Source organism: Durio zibethinus, chromosome 2 (assembly GCF_047325235.1).
Source record: "Durio zibethinus cultivar Kanyao isolate XHJ-2024 chromosome 2, ASM4732523v1, whole genome shotgun sequence".
NCBI lineage: Eukaryota > Viridiplantae > Streptophyta > Magnoliopsida > Malvales > Malvaceae > Durio > Durio zibethinus.
In genome coordinates this window covers 36,022,700-36,041,995 of record NC_143163.1, presented here as the reverse complement: position 1 = coordinate 36,041,995, position 19,296 = coordinate 36,022,700, and the positions used below count along the sequence as shown (strand labels likewise).

At 30.1% G+C, this 19,296-nt stretch overlaps 1 protein-coding gene across 1 annotated transcript; it reads left to right on the top strand.

The window, feature by feature from the left end:
• Window positions 1-275: 275 nt before the first annotated feature.
• LOC111318078 (protein PLANT CADMIUM RESISTANCE 2-like) lies at window positions 276-17,423 on the top strand. Its single transcript, XM_022920714.2, has 5 exons — window positions 276-522; window positions 16,079-16,154; window positions 16,332-16,403; window positions 16,498-16,710; window positions 17,138-17,423. Exons 1-5 carry the CDS (start codon window positions 472-474, stop codon window positions 17,209-17,211), a joined length of 486 nt encoding a protein of 161 aa, XP_022776449.2. The 5' UTR covers window positions 276-471; the 3' UTR covers window positions 17,212-17,423.
• Window positions 17,424-19,296: the final 1,873 nt, after the last annotated feature.

Here is a 19,296-nt window from a genome sequence, read left to right as displayed (position 1 = left end):
GGATTTATATATAATTGTATATTGAAACCACAACAAATTAATGGTTCAAAATTTTGCGAGTTTTATCTACTATGATGACCAAGACGAAGTCCTCGCTTGTCATCGGCTACATTCATCCCATGTATTACGTGGAAGACCAGGGAACCATAAAACGCGTCCGTATAAAATAATTGAAAACCTGGAAATTTTGGAAAACTTTGTCAACGTCATCATCATCTGTAATTTGAATATGATTATATATTTAATTAAGTTATAATTAATGTCTTGATTAATCTACAGCCATCACAACCCAATTGTTAACATGAAAACGTCAAAATCGATCTGTACCATATGCTATATATCCCCAGATATAGTTTCCAAACTAAATCACTTGTTTAATACCATTTCCGCACCAGTTAGCGTGTTGAACAGTCTGCTTTGTTTACCAAACCAAGAAAATTATTCTCCCGTTAAAAAGGAAAAAAAAAATGGATGCTACCTAGTGAAGGTCACCACGTTCTTTTGCAGGGGTTACATGTGCAGGTGAGCTCAGGCACATGATAATTCCCCCAGTTTAGCATATATGATATATGTATCTGTGATTTAAAAAATAGGAATGGCATAAACAAATGAAAATAAACATTAGAAACAAAAAGTAGAAACTGGAAACCATGTGGGGGGTAGTGAAGAGAAAGAGGGGTTAATATTTAATAATTTATGTTGTTAATATTGGTGGCCATTCCCTTATCGGGTAGTGCTACACTTTTAAAAATCCAGTTCCTCAAATTTTTTTAATTTAAGATTATATCCAAATCATTCATCTACTTCTTTTAAAAATTTGAGATTTAATTTTCAATACTTACAAAAAAAAATTTTTATTTCTTTTTGATCTTGGTCTCTTATGTATAAAAAAAATTCCTCAAACTTTTTGTTTTAATTTTATAATATTAATGAATTTTTAATAAAATTTAAAACCTTACTCAGTGGTCTAATTAGTTGAAGGTTTATTCATTTGAGCTATGTCGTCTTGGTACTTATTAATTAAAAAATATTTTGCTTTTAAAAAATGGATTTTTTTTTTGTTTTGACCAAGTAAGAGAAATAATTTCTACTGTTTAAGCTACTAATCTCTTAATTAGAATATATATCAAAATCTACCTACTTTAATTAAGGCGAAGACCAAGAGGAAGAAAAAAAGCAATATTATGGTTGCCCACTATCCACCAGTCGCTAAATTAAAAATGAGATTTACTTTTGAATAATTAACATTAGGTAGGCTCTATATATTACGTGAAAGGTTGAATTTTAGGTTCTATGTGGTTGTAGATCATGAAGGATTTTTTAATGAGATTACATATATGTAATTAATAATTACAATCATACCATATAAAACTAATTAATATATAGTTTACAAATCAACAAATTAATATATATTTAGAGAAAATTGGACAGATAAAACCTATGCATTTAATAAGACTTTAGGATCGCTTTGTTTTTATTGAGACAATGTTTCATTATCGTTCACATATATATAGATTTCATGATTTAATTTTATAATGTATATATCATAAATAAATATACATTATGAACTGTTTAAATTCTTCAACCAGTCCTTGTAGTTTAGACAAATCGATTTAAATTCTTGTTGAAGGACTAAATTGATATTTCTCTTGAGCATAATCGAAGAATTTGATAGGTTTATGGTCATTTTATTCAATTAAAAAGTCAATTAAGAATTAAATTAATTAGTTTTTTTTTTTCAGAAAAAGCAAAAGTTACTTTATTCAATTAAAAAAGACAAATTATTAACTTTCCTAAAAACATGAAAAAAAAAATTTATATAAGGTTCAGAATTAATAACTGAGTTTTACAAATGGGAATAATAATAAAATTGTACCAAGAAAAAAATGAAAAAAAAATTTATAACTTTATATGCAGCGAAGATAATACATAATAATTGTAACAAGTGGCAAACCTTTATTGTTTATTAATTTCTCTTGCAACTTCTAGTTATCTGGCGGCTTGACTTGCTGTTTCCATCCAATACTTATCCTTTCTTCCATCTAATTTTTTATTAAAAAATAAATAGTTAGTATTTTTTTATGATAGTTATAAGCAGCAAACTTTGTCTGTTTGACTTCCTTCCATCTATATAAATAAGCTCGTATAAACATATTTTATTCGGATCTATATTTTTTAATAATAATAATTTTTTTTAAAAAAATAATATTATTAATTTAATTATAATTAAAAAAATAATTAATTAAAAAATAAAGAAAAGAAAAAAAAAAGAAAAAAGACAAACAAAAAATCTAAACAGAAGAAAAAACAAACTGGAAAGGGCTAGTGCCAGCAGGTGCACAGCAGGTGCCGTGCACGGCACCACTGGCCACCCACGCCCTACCACTACCCCAGCCATCATACCACCCCTTCGTCCAGTCCTTTCATTCCATTAGCACACGCTACCACCGTTCCTAACCTTATAAAACATTTGATCTCCCTCCTTTCAGATCTAGCTAAAACTCTCGAATACCCCCTCACCAGATTACCAAAAAAAATGCACCCCTACCAACAACCTTTTAGACGAAAAAAAACCTAAACAACCCCCAAAATACCCAAACAGAAAAACAAATAGATCTACGAAAATCAACACAAAAAAATCATAAAACAGAAACCATAGTCCTCTCCGAATCGATGAGAAATGCAGCGCCAAGAAGATACCTGCAACAAAAAGAAAGGTTATTAGTTTGAGTTTTAAAAAAAAAAAACAAAAAATTTTGAACCCCGATTTACGTCATCAGGGTCGTTTCCGACGAATAGGAGATCGAATTTGAAAAGATCGCGTCGAAAGGACCTTTCAGGAGGATTTCAGAATTTTTGATCACCAACGACCACCATCGACGGTGGCCCAGGCGACGGCCGGTGCAACAGTTCGACGATCGAATTTCGACGGGGGCCAGAGAGAACCCAGAGCTCTGAAAAAAAATTTTTTTTGTGTGAAAATGGTGAAATGAGTTGAAAAAAATTGACTTTTATAGAAAGCATTAAAAGCAAAACAACGTCGTTTTGAGCATAGGGCCAAAACGAGGCCTTTTCAAGCTTAAGAGGATCCGCGCGTGGATCGAACCCGACCCGAGATTTGCGTAAACCGACCCGTCGACCCGCTTTAGCCAACTTTCAGTCGGTTCAAACGAACCGCCAGTGAACCGATCGAACCGATCCGAACCGTTCCTCAATCGGCTCAACCGAACCGCGCGTCAAACTGAACCTTTTTTGATCCAATCGAACCACCGTTGACCGGTTCAATTCAGGTAAAAAAAAAAATTTTTGAATTTTTGAATTTTTTTATATCTTATTATTTTTGTTATTTTAAGTATATTTTTTATATTTATACATGATAAGTTTTAAATTTGTTATGATAAATTTTTTAATTGTTTTAATAATAATAAAAATAAAAATAATAGATAATAATTAAAAATATATATATATTAAAAATGGTTAAGATAATAATAATAATAATAGAATAATTATTATTATTTTTCCTGCCTAGATGTTAGAACGAATAAAAAAAATATTTTTCTAAAGAAATAATTTCGCATAGATGTTGGAGAATTATTATTAATAAATTTTCATAAAAAGAAAATATAAGAATTTTTTAATTAGTTTTTAAAAATTATAAAAAATTGAAAGTCCGCCTAGATGATGAAGATTTTTAGATATGTTCGCGTTTTAATTAAACCCCAAACCCTAGACTTAAACCCTAAACATTTACCCTAAATCTATTTCAAAACTTTAAAGATACGTATGAAAATATCACATGAAATGGTTTATTCCGGAATGCTGCCTAAATGATGGGGTATTTAGGAAACTCCATTTCATTAAGTTATTCACATGAGTTCTTAACTCACATTAATAATAAGATTAATAAGTAAAAAGATTAATGGTAAATTGATATCTTAAATATAAACAGTCGCACTTAAGCTCTGCCTAGATGTTGAAAAGTCGGGGTGGTCTCATTACACTTAAAAATCCAACTTTTAAATTGCATTTCATTTTATATGACATTCATTAGCATACATACATTAGCGTATTATCATGGATAATTGTCTACATTTTCTCTCTTTAATTTTTATTTACTATTTGATGATAAAATATTTTATAATAAAAAAAGAATAATACATTTAAAATTTTTTTTATGATATTATAAAATAAAATAAAAATAACATTCTGAAGGAAATAATTCTTAGTACTCTACCTAGATGTTGGAGAGTCACTAACAATTATCTTCTATAAAGATTGTTATTTCATTTTAAGGATTATCGTGTTAAATCTTGAGCGAAAAGAATTATTTTAAATTCTGTCTAGATGTTGAAGAATTTTAAGATAATTCTTTAACTTAAAGATTTTTTCAATATTTCTAAATAAAAATTCTAACAAAAATATTTTTCCAAATGAAAGGAATTAGTGTTAAATTTTAAATTGAAACTATTTTTATCCAACACCGAAAATAGCACATAATTAAATGGTACCAATTTATAGGCATTGTGGGGGTGCTAATCATTTCCCACACGTAACCGATTCTCGGACCCAACTTGATTTTTTTTTTTACAGATCAAAATTTATCTTTTTGATAAACTTTAAAACTCGCTTTTATAATTTTATTAAAATGATAAAATTTTGGGTGTCCAATCACACCTTAACAAAGATTGGTGGCGACTCCCCTCATTCATTTCGATTTTAAAATTCTTTTTAGTCTGGCGATCTCAGAACCATTACGACAGCTTGGCGACTCCACTGGGAACTTGTTTGAAAGTCAGGCTAAAATTTTAATTATGCGCTATAGACAATGGTTGGATTTAATTAATTTTATTTGATATTTAATTTAATTCCTTTTATTTTATTTTTTGAAAACATTCATGTTAATAAATAAAATAAATTATGTGTTAGTTATTACTTTATTTTGATTTTGTTTTTGGTTATGATTTATTCAAGTTATTTTGATTAATACATTACTTTGCACACACTTTGCATATTTACTCGCATACATGAGCACTAGACTTGGGCTCTTTCCCTTTTAAGAGGAAGTGAAGTAGCTACGCTCTCGTGAGGTGATAACCTTCACATTTGCTATCGAAACACTTCCACTTAGATTGAACCATTTTTGTTAGTAGCCTATAATAGGTGAGGATTGGAGAACCTTACTAGTCTATAATGGACAATAATGTGAGGAATAGTCTGGAAACCGTTAGACGCATAAACCTTAACCTAGCATATCGTGAACCATATGAAGCTAGCCTAGGGTAGAGCCTTGCCAATCTTTTTATATAAATAACCAAAAATGGGTGATAAAAGAAAAGCATTTTCTTGAAAAAAAAATGAAATTTCTCTTTACATGTAGTTCATTCATTTGGTAATTGTTCAAATTTTACAATTTAATAAAATATTTTAGAATAAAGTGATTTTTTTAAGCATTATCCAACAAGCCAAAACAAAAAAACAAAAAAAAAAGGGTTTTCAAAAAAATTAAAGATTTTTCTTAAATTCTTTGTCTATTGGCCCAATCAAAAATCAATTTTCATGTCCTAGTTATTTTGTTTTTTCCTTTAAAATTTTTTTTTTTTATTTTATTTCATCTTTTGTATTTCATACATCATAAAAAATAATACACGTATCCCATCCCATATACATCATAAAAGGTAGTGTCAGTTTCACTAGGTTGGCATAATACAAGCATTGCATCCCATGTAAAAATATAACATGCACTTGGTAGGTTCTTGCATTCCATACAAGTATGCTGTATTAGTCATAGGAATACATCTCATCATTCATGTAAATATGTCATTGCATTTCATGCATATAAATTCATGAATGGTAGGGTCTATGGAACAAACATTGCATTTCATATCCCACTATCCCTGCAACATAACATTCCTTACATACACATTCATGGTTGATAAAAATTTTCATTTGGGTCATTTGTACATATAAAAATTCATTATCATAGGCATATATGCATTTCATGACATTCTTTAGCCATGTATTCATGTATTCATACTTCGTGTGTCATTATTTTTATGATATTCATTCAATAAGGGTAGTAATCTAGAATTTTTTTATCTAAGTCTTGGAATAAAATACCTGTCTTGGTGGAAATCAGAGTCACGAAAATGGGAGATCAATTGGAAGTAAGGATTAGTGCTTTGAAGTTGAATCAAGAGGAATTATGGCTTGAGCTTCGAGAAAAATGACAAATGGCTCAATTGATAAAAATGGTTAAAAATAATGGTATGGTTGAGTTAGTTGCTCCTCAAAGACCGTTGTCACTTCCGTCAAGTCAAGATCAATTGGCTCTTGTTAGTTCCAGCACTCTGCCAGAGCATGCTAAAGTATTGGGTGATTTGAACAGTGACCAAGGTTTGGGCGAACTTAAGAGAGAAATGGGTGAACTAGCCATGCAAATGACTGAGCTTAAAAGTTAGATTTCCAAGAATAAGCCAGCTGGCTTCAAAAAACCTTCATAAACTATCCCAAGTTCAAACTTGCACCCAAATCCTTCTTATGAACATTTTCAACCTCATTTCCAAGCACTTAGGATTAGGCCCCCAATTTTCATGCAACCACCAAGAATTTCACACCTGAACCCATATCCACCATCTCATATTTCACAATTGTCTATTCAGCATACTATCCCATCACTATCTTTTGAACCTAATCTTCGACCCAAAGTTTCTCAATTCACCTCAAGACTAACTAAGCTATCATCTTTTCAGCAAAGCAAACCAATCATAAGATAGAAAAACTCTGGCAACACCAAAGAAAAAATCTCTGTTGATCCAATACCCATGTCCTACACAGAGTTATATCTATTACTTTTAGAAAACTATCTCATTACCCTTATCCTTGCTGAACCTCACAAACCACCTTTTTCCGAATGGTATGACCCCAATGCTCGATGTGAATATCATTTTGGCATCATTGGCCATTTTTTAGAAAATTACACAGCTTTGAAACATATGGTGCAAGGACTGATGAAAGTTGGATATATGAGTTTTGATGCCAAGATAAAGTTAGTTATTCATGAGAACCCTTCTTTGATCCATGCCAAGATGGTAGGCAGTGCTGAAGGTAACAGAAGGGTTGGTCATGATGATGAATAAAAAGTTTTTTAAGCAAAGAGTTATCCTTCTCAGTAATCATAGTCAACTATTTTTAGATTTTTTAGGTGAAACGAATGGGAATAAGAGTAGGCTTAGCACTTTTTGGTCCTAGTCCTAGAATGGTTCATGATGTGTAAACTGGATGCTTTTAGAAATGAATGGAAACTTCTTTTAACCTAGATTTTCTATGAATTGATGCATCTGTTTATTTTATTAGCGTGCCTAAAAAAATGTAAAAAAGAATGATGGTTGCAAGTATATTTTCACCAAACTTTAGAGACAAAGGTATATATCTAGATGACCCATTTTGAATATATGATGGAATTCAAGTTTCCCCTCACCAAAGTAACAAAATTTGACTTACATATCATGCATCATTTGCTTGAATTCATTGCTTTCATGTCAGCTAAAGACAAGGAATGATAATTGTAAATATACTTTCGTCGAACCTTTGAAGTAATTTTTTTTAATAGAATTCATGCCATGCATTTTTGACTTCTGATAATTAATAAAAAGTTCAAGGATAGCACTCGAGTCAATACCAGAATCATGAAAAATGAATATGCCAGTTCAATGGACAGAGTAGAAAAGGTCTAAGGAGAGATAGTGAAACAGTTATAGGAATGCAACAAAACATGAACAGATAATTGACAGAATTAAAATAGATGTTAACAAAGTTGACAAAAGAAAAAAGAATTGTTGAAACACACAGGGCAAGGGAGGAAACAGCTATTGAGACACCATTGTATCTATCTGAGTTCACATATATTCAAGATCCTCATATCCTACAGGCACCTCCAGCAAATCATCAATCTTATATTGGCCTTTCTGCCAAGATGCCATCAATTTAGATAAATGTCAATTTCAAGTGCACTATTAACAACTCCACTGCTATGCCTAATAGGGATGATCCTAAAGAATCAAAAAAATTAAATAATGTGTCAAATCCATCAAGAGATACGATAATGAAAGATAAATTTGATCTGTTGAAAGAGGGATTGAAGGTAATTAAAGGCCATGATGTGTACAAGAATGTTGACGCCAATGAACTTAGTCTAGTGTCTGATCTCGTTATTCTATCAAGATTCAAAGCCCCAGATTTTGAAAAGTATAACGAAACTGAATGTCGTAAAATACATTTGGCTCAAAACTATCATAAAATGGTTGGGTATGCTGGTGATGAAAAGCTGCTTATTCATGTCTTTCAAGAAAGTTTGACTGATGCAGCAGCTAATTGCAATTATAGTCTGAAAAGCAGTCAAATTCATACTTGAAGGGATTTATCACGGGCATTCTTGAAGCAATACCAGTATATGTTGGAGTTGGCTCTAGACCGATTAACTCTTCAAAATATGAGAAAAAACCCCAATGAGAGCTATAACGAATATGCTATTAGATGGAAAAATATGACATCACAAGTACAATCATCTCTTACCAATAGGGAGTTAAATTTTCTATTTGGGGATAACCTTCCTTCTCTTTATTATGATAAGTTAATCAGTAATACTTCATTAGAGTTTACAAATTTATTATTTGCTGTAGGTAGAATTGAGGATGGGATAAGAAGGGAAAGAATTATAGATACTGATGATGAAAAAAAGAGATATTTTTACAAAATAAGCCCAAAAAATAATTGTTAAAGGGTAAAATGAGAGAAATCTCACCATGATGCAGGAAGATCCAACGGATGACTATTCATAATGGCTACCATATTATCCTCAACCAATATTTTTGATCGATGATTTTTCTCAACCACTTCATCTGTGTGCTCAAATTCTTTCACCACGAATAGAACCAATGATCAACTTAAGCCATTCACAGAGTCATAAGAGAAAGAAAGCCAAAGTGTATCATTCACTTTCAATACCTTATGTTGAGCTCTTTACTTTACAGATAGAGAATCATATGATCTTTGTTGTTCCTGCAAGACCTAGAAAGCCTCTGTACTCGAAGTGCTATGATCATAATGCTAAATATGAATTTCATGATGGAGTTAAGGGGCATTCCATAGAAGATTGTACTACCTTTAAGGATAAAGTTCAAGCTTTGATCAATGCAGATACTGTAAAGTTTAAAGAGCTAGTTGGTGATTGATAGTAGTAAAATTACAAGTTAGTGATGCTAAAGTTGAAACATCAAAGGGGGAAACTTTTGTTTATGTAACTTTGAATATCATCTCAAGAGTATGATTAAAATGATAAATTCTTTTTGGTCAAGTCTTAAGGTTTGCATTGCATGAATAAACATTATGCGTCATAGTGTTTTATTTCATGTAAGTTTCGATATATAGTTGATTTTTTTAAAAAAAAAAAGAAGAAAAATGTTAGATATGAATAAAACCCCATGTGGTTAAGTACCGAGGCTAGAGAAATGTCTTAAAAAAAGAAGCAAAAAAAAAAAATGAAGTTTTGAGTCTAAGATGAATTGGCGATCACTATTAAGAATTTTTTAAATACCTAAATGCTAATTTGCTCATTCAGTTGACCCCATTTCATCAGTCATGACCCCTTGATAGCCTTGAATTTGAATTTGTGAACCTTATTTTCACCTGATATTATTGGCAATATTCTTTTCTAAGGCAATGAACAAATGAAACAACCATTAAAAAAATGTGTGGTTCTTAGAAAATCAAGTCTATATGATTTTTTTTTTTTTTTAGAATTCAAATACAATAATTTGATATGACAAGATTATGCTACAGTTCTAAAATTTTCAAATCCAAGTTTTGTAAAATGCACTCAAGCATATTACCCTTTCATCTTTTTATCCTAAAATTAACCTGATCCTTTGACTTGAGGTATATTTGTCAGAAAAGAAATACGTCATTACCTCTAAGGTAACTTGAGTTATGATTAACCCTTTTGTTCTCTTTTTATGGAGTAACTTAGATCATTTGATACCTTAAACATGTTTACCCCACATAATCCTTTTCTTATCCATTTCATATAACCTTTCTCTTATAATTACTTTCATTATGGGTGATTTGCTAAAATGTGGCATCTTTCATGAAACGTGTTACTGGCAAAATGAATCTAGATGTGAACTATGGGGGCATAAAAAAAAGAAAAAAATTGGTTATGACATCATGTACTTAAAAAATTTTCAGCAAATCTAAAAAAGGTCTTGATAAAGTCAAAGTTTTTAAAAAAAAAGATAAAAAAAAATTAAAAAAAAACTAAAAAATTTTTTGAGATAAAAAACTTTTTTCCAAGTTCATTTTCCTAAAGAGTAGTCTTCAATTTAAGTGTTTATGCTTGAAATGAAAAATGGTCATCTTTCGTTATCTCTTCACAAAAATAAAAATTTATCTCTTGTTACCCTTTTGAGTCTGATTGAATTCTTTCAAAATAAACCCTAACTAAGGATCACCTTTCACATTGGGGGTAAAAAAAATACGTTTAAAGGTTAAGAATGAGAATAGAATCTCATGTGATAGGGGTAAAAATCCAATATAAAAGTTCATAAAAGTTTTGAATCCACTCAGTAAAAGGATGCAAAAAAAAAAAAATGAAAGGAAAGGAAGAATAAAAGAAGGAAAAAAGAAAAAATGAATGGGTGGAAAGCATAAAATAGAATATACCTGAGAGTGTATCCTTACAATGAAAAATGATCCTTAGTTTCAAATACCCTTAAATACTTGTTTTGGGCCTTTTTATCACTTTCTTTGGCAACCATGAACCTTAACCTACATTACAACCTTTGAAAAGTTCATATTGGATCAAGTATGAAAGCTTAAACTTGAAGAGTTTCTCTTGAAAAAATGAACATGAATCTTTTGAGTTTTTTTTTTATTACTTAATTTTCTGTTTGAACCATCAAACCTTTTCGAAAAAAAAATTTTTCCTCTTTTGGATTAGATTTGAATTCTCAAGTGCATGGTGTGTAAAAAAAAAAGAGAGAAAAATAAAAATAAAAGTGGCTCTAGGGTAAAAACCCTCAAAAGGGTAATCTAGGGCCAATTCTGAAAGGTCACTCCTGATGCTAAGTATGATGGGTGCTAAACAAAAGTAAAGCCAAACCTTTTTGAAAGATCTGAAATATCAAAGCTATAGAAGTCTGAAATTGGTTGATTATTCTTAAATAACTCTTTAAAATCTCAAGCCCTTACAACTGATCTTGACATACATCAAAATGTCGCATTTAGAGACTAAAAAAAATATTGAATATGTTTTATTTTCAACGCATTCATGCTTTTAGAAAAGCTTATGTTTTATTTGTGAGCTTGCATGCTTTTTTCACTCCCTTCAAGGGTTGAAACCTTTTGACTAAACATCGCCATCTACAGAATTATTACATCTATTTGGAAAGAAAATCTTCACCTTTTTCATTTTTGATAGGGATCGCCAAATTTAAAAAAAAAAAGTTTTAAGCCCAGTTTGTCTGGCCATCAATGAAGTTTTAAGCCTAGTTTATCTGACCTCAAATGAGGTTTTAAGCCTAGTTTAGCTAGCCTTCAATAAAATTTAAGTTCAGTTTATCTGGCATTCAATAAAATTTAAGCTCAGTTTATCTAGCCTCAAATGAAGTTTTAAGCCCAGTTTATCTAGCCATCAATGAAGTTCTAAGCCCAGTTAAGCTCAGTTTATTTGACCTTCAATAAAATTTAAGCCCAGTTTATCTAGCCTCAAATGAAGTTTTAAGCCCAGTTTATCTGACCTTCAATAAAATTTAAGTCCAGTTTATCTAGCCTCAAATGAAGTATTAGCCTAATTTATCTGGCCATCAATGAAGTTTTAAACCCAGTTTATCTAGCCTCAAATGAGGTTTTAAACCCAATTTAGCTGGCCTTCAATAAAATTTAAGCCTAGTTTATTTGGCCCCAAAAGAAGTTTTAGAGTTTCAAGATTTTATCTAGAATAAAAAAATTCTCGGTGCAAAACTTTTTGAAAGATCTTGCATTTGCATTACTTGTATCATGAGAAAGACATTTGACCTACAAAAAAAAAAAGGATACTCAAATTTGCATTACTCATCTGTGCATCATGAAAGGGATATTTGCATTTGCATCACTTACATCTGTACCACAAGAAAGACATTTGCATTTGCATCACTTGCATTTGCACTTGCACAAGATATTTGCATTCGCACCATAAGAAAATTCACATTTGCACCACCATGGCATCTGTATCCTAAGAAAAGGTATTTGTAGGAGCATTTACATGAAAAGAATATTGTCGTTGTCAAATATAGTTGCATCAAGCATTCGGATTTTTGCATTTGCATTGAGATTTGTATTTTTACCAACATTTGCATTAGCATCATTTGATTAAGATAGACATTTGTATCATTGATTGCATTCATTAACTCTGATTGGGTAAAAAAAAATTTTAATTTTTAAAGTTTTATTGCCTCTGATTGAGAGGAGCATTTAAAGATCTTGATTTCTAAGATCTTCAGGTATAATTTTGATTCGCGGTGTTATCTTGATCGATTTATTATTCTCGACTTGCGGTGTTATCCCAGTCGATTTTGTAAGACCTTCGAGCATAATTTTGATTTGCGGTGTTATCCCGATCGATTTATTATTCTCGACTTGCGATGTTGTTCTAGTCGATTCTGTAAGACCTCCGGGCATGATTTTGATTCGTGGTGTTATCTCGATCGATTTTTTAATTTTGACTTGTGGTGTTATCCCAGTCGATTCTGTAAGACTTTTAGACATGATTTCTAAGACCTCCGGGCATAATTTTGATTCGCGGTGTTATCCCGATTGATTCATTATTCTCGACTTGCGGTGTTGTCCAAGTTGATTCTATAAGACCTTCGGACATAATTTCGATTCGCGGTGTTATCTCGATCGATTCATTATTCTCGACTTACGGTGTTGTCTCAGTCGATTTTGTAAAACCTTCGGGCATGATTTTTGTAAGACCTTCGAGCATGATTTCGATTCGTGGTATTGTCTCAATTGATTCTTTATTTCTCAATTCACAGTGTTATCCCGATCGATTTTTTACTTCTCAACTCGCAGTGTTGTCCCGGTTATTTTTATTTATATCTCGACTTGCGGTGTCATCCCGTTCATTTTTTTTTTCATTTAACTTGTAGTTTAAAAAAAAAAGGGAAGAAAAACTTTTGAAAAATTCATGATTTGCTTCTGGACAAAATCGTTGTCTTTATCTTTGCCTTATTACTGATTTTCACTAATGTGCAAAGAGGGTAGCTGTAGACATCAAATTTTATCCAGGTTTATATTTTTTAATAATAATAATTTTTTTTTAAAAAAATAATATTGGTTTAATTATAATTAAAAAAAATTAATTAATTTAAAAATAAAAAAGAGGAAAAAAAGAAAGAAAAAAAAGAAAAAAGAGAAAAAAAAACAAGCAGAAAATCCAAACAGAAAAAGAAACAAACTGGAAAGGGTTGGTGCCAGCGGGTGTCGTGCACGGCACCACTGGCCACCCACGCCCTGCCACTACCCCAGCCATCATACCACCCCCTCGTGCAGTCCCTTCACTCCATTAGCACACGCTACCATCGTTTCTAACCTTATAAAACACTCAATCTCCCTCTTTTTAGATCTAGCTAGAACTTTCGAATACCCCTTCACCAGAATACCAAAAAAAAGGCACCCCTACCAACAACCTCTCAGACGAAAAAAAAAATCCAAACAACCTCCAAAATACCTAAATAGAAAAACAAACAGATCTACGAAAATCAACACAAAAAAAATCAAAAAGCAAAAACCACAGTCGTCGTCGAGTCGGGGAGGAACCCAACGCCCAGGAAATACCTGCAACAAAAAAGAAAGGTTATTAGTTTGAGTTTAAAAAAAAAAAAGAACAAAAAACTTTAAACCTCGATCTACGTAGATCGGGGTCATTTTAGATAAAGAGGAGATCGGATCTGAAAAGATCGCGTCGAAAGGAGCTTTCAAGAGGATTTCAGAATTTTCGGTCACCAGCGACCACCACCGGCGGTGGCCCAGGCTTCGACCGGCACGACAATCCGACGATCAGATTTCGGCGGGGGGCAGAGAAAACCCAAAGCTCTGAAATTTTTTTTTGTGTGAAAATGGTGAAATGAGCTAAAAAAAACCTGACTTTTATAGAAAACATTAAAAGCAAAACGACGTTGTTTTGAGCATAGGGCCAAAACGATGCCGTTTCAAGCGTAGGAGGATCCAAGGTAGGTCGAAGTCGACCCGAGATCCACGTAAACCGACCTGTCGACCCACCTCAGCCAACCTCCAGCAAGTTCAAACGAACCGTCAGTGAACTGATTGAACCGGTCCAAACCGTTCCTCAATCGGCTCAACCAAATCACGCACTGAACTGAACCTTTTTCGATCTAACCAAACTATCATTGATCGGACCGTTGACCGGTCCGGTTCAGGTAAAAAAATTTTTTTTTTTGAATTTTTTATATATTATTATTTTTGTTATTTTAAGTATATTTGTTATATTTATGCATGATAAGTTTTTTAATTATTTTAATAATAATAAAAATAAAAATAATAGATAATAATTAAAAATATACATTAAAAATGCTAAAATAGTAATAATAATAATAGAATAATTATTATTATTTTTCCTGCCTAGATGTTGGAGGGAATAAAAAAAAAATTTTCTAAAGAAATAATTTCGCCTAGATGTTGGAGAATTATTATTAATAAATTTTCATAAAAATAAATATATAAGAAATTTTTAATTAGTTTTCAAAAATTATAAAAAAATTGAATTTACTCCGAAAATCCACCTAGATTATGAAGATTTTTAGAGATGTTCACGTTTTAATTAAACCCCAAACCCTAGACTTAAACCCTAAACTTTTACCCTAAATCTATTTCAAAACTTTAAGAATATGTGAGAAAATCTCACATGAAATGGTTTATTCCCAAATGCTGCCTAAATGATGAGGTATTTAGAAAACTCTATTTCATTAAGTTGTTCACACGAGTTCTTAACTCACATTAATAATAAGATTAATAAGTAAAAAGAATAATGGTAAATTGAGATCTTAAATATAAACAGTCACACCTAAGCTCTGCCTAGATGTTGGAGAGTCGAGGTGATCTCATTATACTTAATAATCCAACTTTTAAATTGCATTTCATTTTATATGACATTCATTAGCATACATACGTTAGCGTATTATCATGAATAATTATCTGTATTATTCTCTCTTTAATTTTTATTTACTATTTGATGATAAAATATTTTATAATAAAAAAAGAATAATACATTTAAAAAAAAATTTGTGATATTATAAAATAAAATAAAAATAACATTTCGAAGGAAATAATTCTTAGTACTCTACCTAGATGTTGGAGAGTCACTAACAATTATCTTTTATAAAGATTATTATTTCATTTTAAGGATTATCGTGTTAAATCTTGAGCGAAAAGAGTTATTTTAAATTTTATCTAGATGTTAGAGAATTTTAAGATAATTCTTTAACTTAAAGATTTTTTCAATATTTCTAAATAAAAATTCTAACAAAAATATTTTTTCAAATGAAGGGAATTAGTGTTAAATTTCAAATTAAAATCATTTTTATCCAACACCGAAAATAATGCATAATTAAATGGTACCAATTTATGGGTATTGTAAGGGTGCTAATCCTTCCCCACACGTAACCGATTCTCAGACCCAACTTGGTTTTTTTTTTCGCATATCAAAATTTATTTTTTGATAAACCTTAAAATTCGTTTTTATAATTTTATTAAAAAGATAAACTTTTAGGTGTCCAATCACACCCTAACAAAGATTGGTAACGACTCCCCTAATTCATTTCGATTTTAAAACTCTTTTACGTCTTACGATCTCAAAACTGTTACGACAGCTCTTAACCAAAATTCCACAGAAAGAAGCCTTTTCCTTCCTTTAATACTTTTTTCTGATTTAGCTTTTCAACACAACGTAGTCTACATCTATAGCGAAATTCCTCCAATCATGCAGTACTCATCAAACCCAAATGCTTATGTTTATGATGAGAAGACCTCATTAGGGCAACCTCAAGATGAAGTTCCTTGGTCTGTCGGATTCTGTGATTGCTTCTCCGACATGAAAACTTGTAAACATTTTTTCCCCCTCGAAATTATTAGTTAATTCAATTATTTGGAATAATGTCGTAGATTAAAATGATGATAAAGTAAATCTCATTGAGTACAACCATGTTAAAAATTAGTGAAATTTATTGTTATTATGCTCTGATCATCATCTAACCATTATATAAAATTTTAAAATTCAGGTTGCATAGCTTTTTGGTGCCCATGCATCACTTTTGGCCAGATTGCTGAGATTGTTTACAAGGGATCAACCTGTAAGATGATCTATAATTTGGGTTTCTTATGATATTAAGTTTGCATAATTAAAGAGGTTTTTTTCTAATATGAAACAACTGTTGGTTGGTGCAGCATGTGGAGCAAGTGGGGCATTATACACATTAATATTGCTGATCACCGGTTGTTCATGCTTGTATTCTTGCTTTTACCGCTCCAAACTGAGGAAGCAATACATGTTGAAGGGAGGAGGATGTGGTTATTGCATGCTTCATTTTTGCTGCGAGTCTTGTGCCTTGACTCAAGAATATCGTGAACTCAAGAGCCGCGGATTCGACATGACCATCGGTATGTAAATTAATTAAACCCTCCTAATTATCAACTGCATATCCTATAATATTGATACTTTCTTCAACTTTAAATATTTGAGTAGTTAGTTAGCTTATGAATTTCTACAAAAACATTTGATGATTAGCAACAAAAATTTTGTATAATGCCACGACTTGTAGCAAATTCCCATTTTACAAAAATATTTATTAAATTGTTGTATGTTGCTGCAAATAGCAGTGTTGTAAAAAAACAGCAACAATTTTGTATATATTTTTGCTGTGGAAACTTATAATTGCACATAGCACTATTTATGCTGCAAAAATAGATATATTTTATAATATTTATATAAATTACTCTAAAGCTTTTGATTGCTTATAAAAATGAAATTTCACGTAATTTCATTGATTGCTTTCATGTTTAATTCATTTTGTGGGGATATATGTAGGTTGGCATGCTAACGTGGAGAGGAATAGAGGATTGGCTATGGCTCCAGTGGTGGAGAAAGGGATGAGCAGATAGATGATGGATATATTATATATGTGTGTGTGCTTATTACATGCTCTTTACTTTTTTTCTTTTTTTTTTAATCTTAATTTATTTTTGTTTCCATTTGGATGCTTGTAGTTTTAATTTGAAAATTATGTATGATTGTGATTATAAAAATGAAAAAAAAAGTTGTACTAGGTTGAAGTTTATATTAATAAATAAGTGAATGTATTGGTTTCTGTCAAGTTAATCTCTTCGAACATTAAAATTATTTAATGTTAGTTCTTCGTGAATATTGAATGAAAGTGAAAATCGAGATTAAACGTCATTCTTATATCTCTCGATTAAATACAGAGCACGCAGCACCGAATTTTGAGGGGCTATGATTTTAATTAATTTTGATATAGAGAAGTTCGAAGCTCATTCAATTGGGATTTTATATATTTCTATTGGAATTCCTCGCATTTTCCTGGATGTTTCAACTTCGGTTAGGGCCACCAATCCTTATCGTGCCACATGGACGGTAAATTTGTTTTGCATATAAATTTATTTTTGTTTTTTAATATAAAATAGGTGCTGCTATGCACCTCAACTTTTTTTTAATAAATCCCAAAAATTCAATTTTTAATGAAATTATTTAAATATTTATTAATTAATTAATTTTTTATCTTTTATACTTTATTGGAATATTTTATTTTCAAAAATTTTTAAAAGGTTTTTACAAATAATATCTGAAAATATTTAAAAATTTTTGAAAATAAATTTTTAAAAGTTTTAAAAGGTTTTTGAATATTTATTTCTAAAAATTTTAAATTTTCGTAAGTGTTAAAATTTTTCAAATATTCATTTCGGAAAATCTTTAAAATTTTTCAAAAACTTATTTATGAAAGTTTCGAATTGTGTTAAAATATTTTAATATAAAATCTTACAAAATAAAATAAAAAATAAAAAAATTATTTGTCTTTAATTTATACTTTTTTAACTTTAGATGAGTAAAATTTTCTTTAAATTTGATTAGACTGAAACTTAAATTTTTCAAATTTTCAAAATGTGAGTTTTTAATAAATTTGTATTTTAAATTTGAAGTATATTAAATAAAAAAAATTAGATATTAATAATTATTGAATTAAAAAAAAAAGGTACAAATAGCACCACTCATGTAAAATTTGTATGGAGCTGGAAATCCACTTAGCAGGAAGGCGTCGTTAGAACTGTGAACTGTCCATGGTCCGGAACTGGAGTGGCTTAGACAATGCATGGGTCTGACATTTGATTGACTTGTATAATTTTTTTTTCACGAAATATGTTCTATTATGATAAAAAATTTAAAATTTAAATATAATTAATGTTATTTTTTAAAAATAATTATATAAATTAATTAATCTAAATTTTTTATTTTTTTCAATTACAACATAGTTTTCATAGAGGATTAAGGAAATGTGGATATAGATAATTTATAATGGAAGGAGTATCACCATTTTTCTGTTCGTGATTCCTTTCCGTTATTAAAAAAAAAAAAAAAAGAAAATTAGCCTAATTATGTTTCATCTTTTTTTTTTTAAATATTTTCACGTATTAAAATTTTAAAACATTAATTTTATAAAAATAAAATATTTAAGCTTTGCGAACACAAATTTTATATACACTTTAAAATTTCCATATTAAATAATATTTTTTTGGTAATACAATAAAATTTATCACATCAATCGTCAATTATTTTATTTAATATTAATTATAAAACATCTTATTATATTTTAAAAAAATTCTACCTGAGTTAGCGTCGGAAGTTAGTGACAATTTAATTGAAAAATTGACAAACAAAACTATCCGATGTAAATATAATATTTAATCTTTCACTTTCGTTGAAAATTTGACTTAAATCCACTTCTTTTAAACTTGCAATTCTAGTTATTTTTTCTTCATTTCAAAACTATACACAAGTTACAATTTTTTTTTTATTTTACATTTTGAAATAACAGTATTTTTGTTTTTTTTTTAATATTTATCAAAGCAATATAATTGATTATTAGTTCATATAAATAACTTTATAAAAAAAATAAGCTTAAAGCACTGGTTAGCAAACCTAAGATAAATTAATTGATACACATATTGGGTTCC

Excerpts from the sequence above, each read along its gene's own strand:
- LOC111318078 (XM_022920714.2), top strand. The coding sequence starts at position 472 with ATGCTACCTAGTGAAGGTCACCACGTTCTTTTGCAGGGGTTACATGTG. Across the intron at positions 16,155-16,331 it reads CTTCTCCGACATGAAAACTT|GTTGCATAGCTTTTTGGTGC; the intron begins GTAAACATTTTT and ends TTTAAAATTCAG. Across the intron at positions 16,404-16,497 it reads TGTTTACAAGGGATCAACCT|CATGTGGAGCAAGTGGGGCA; the intron begins GTAAGATGATCT and ends TGGTTGGTGCAG.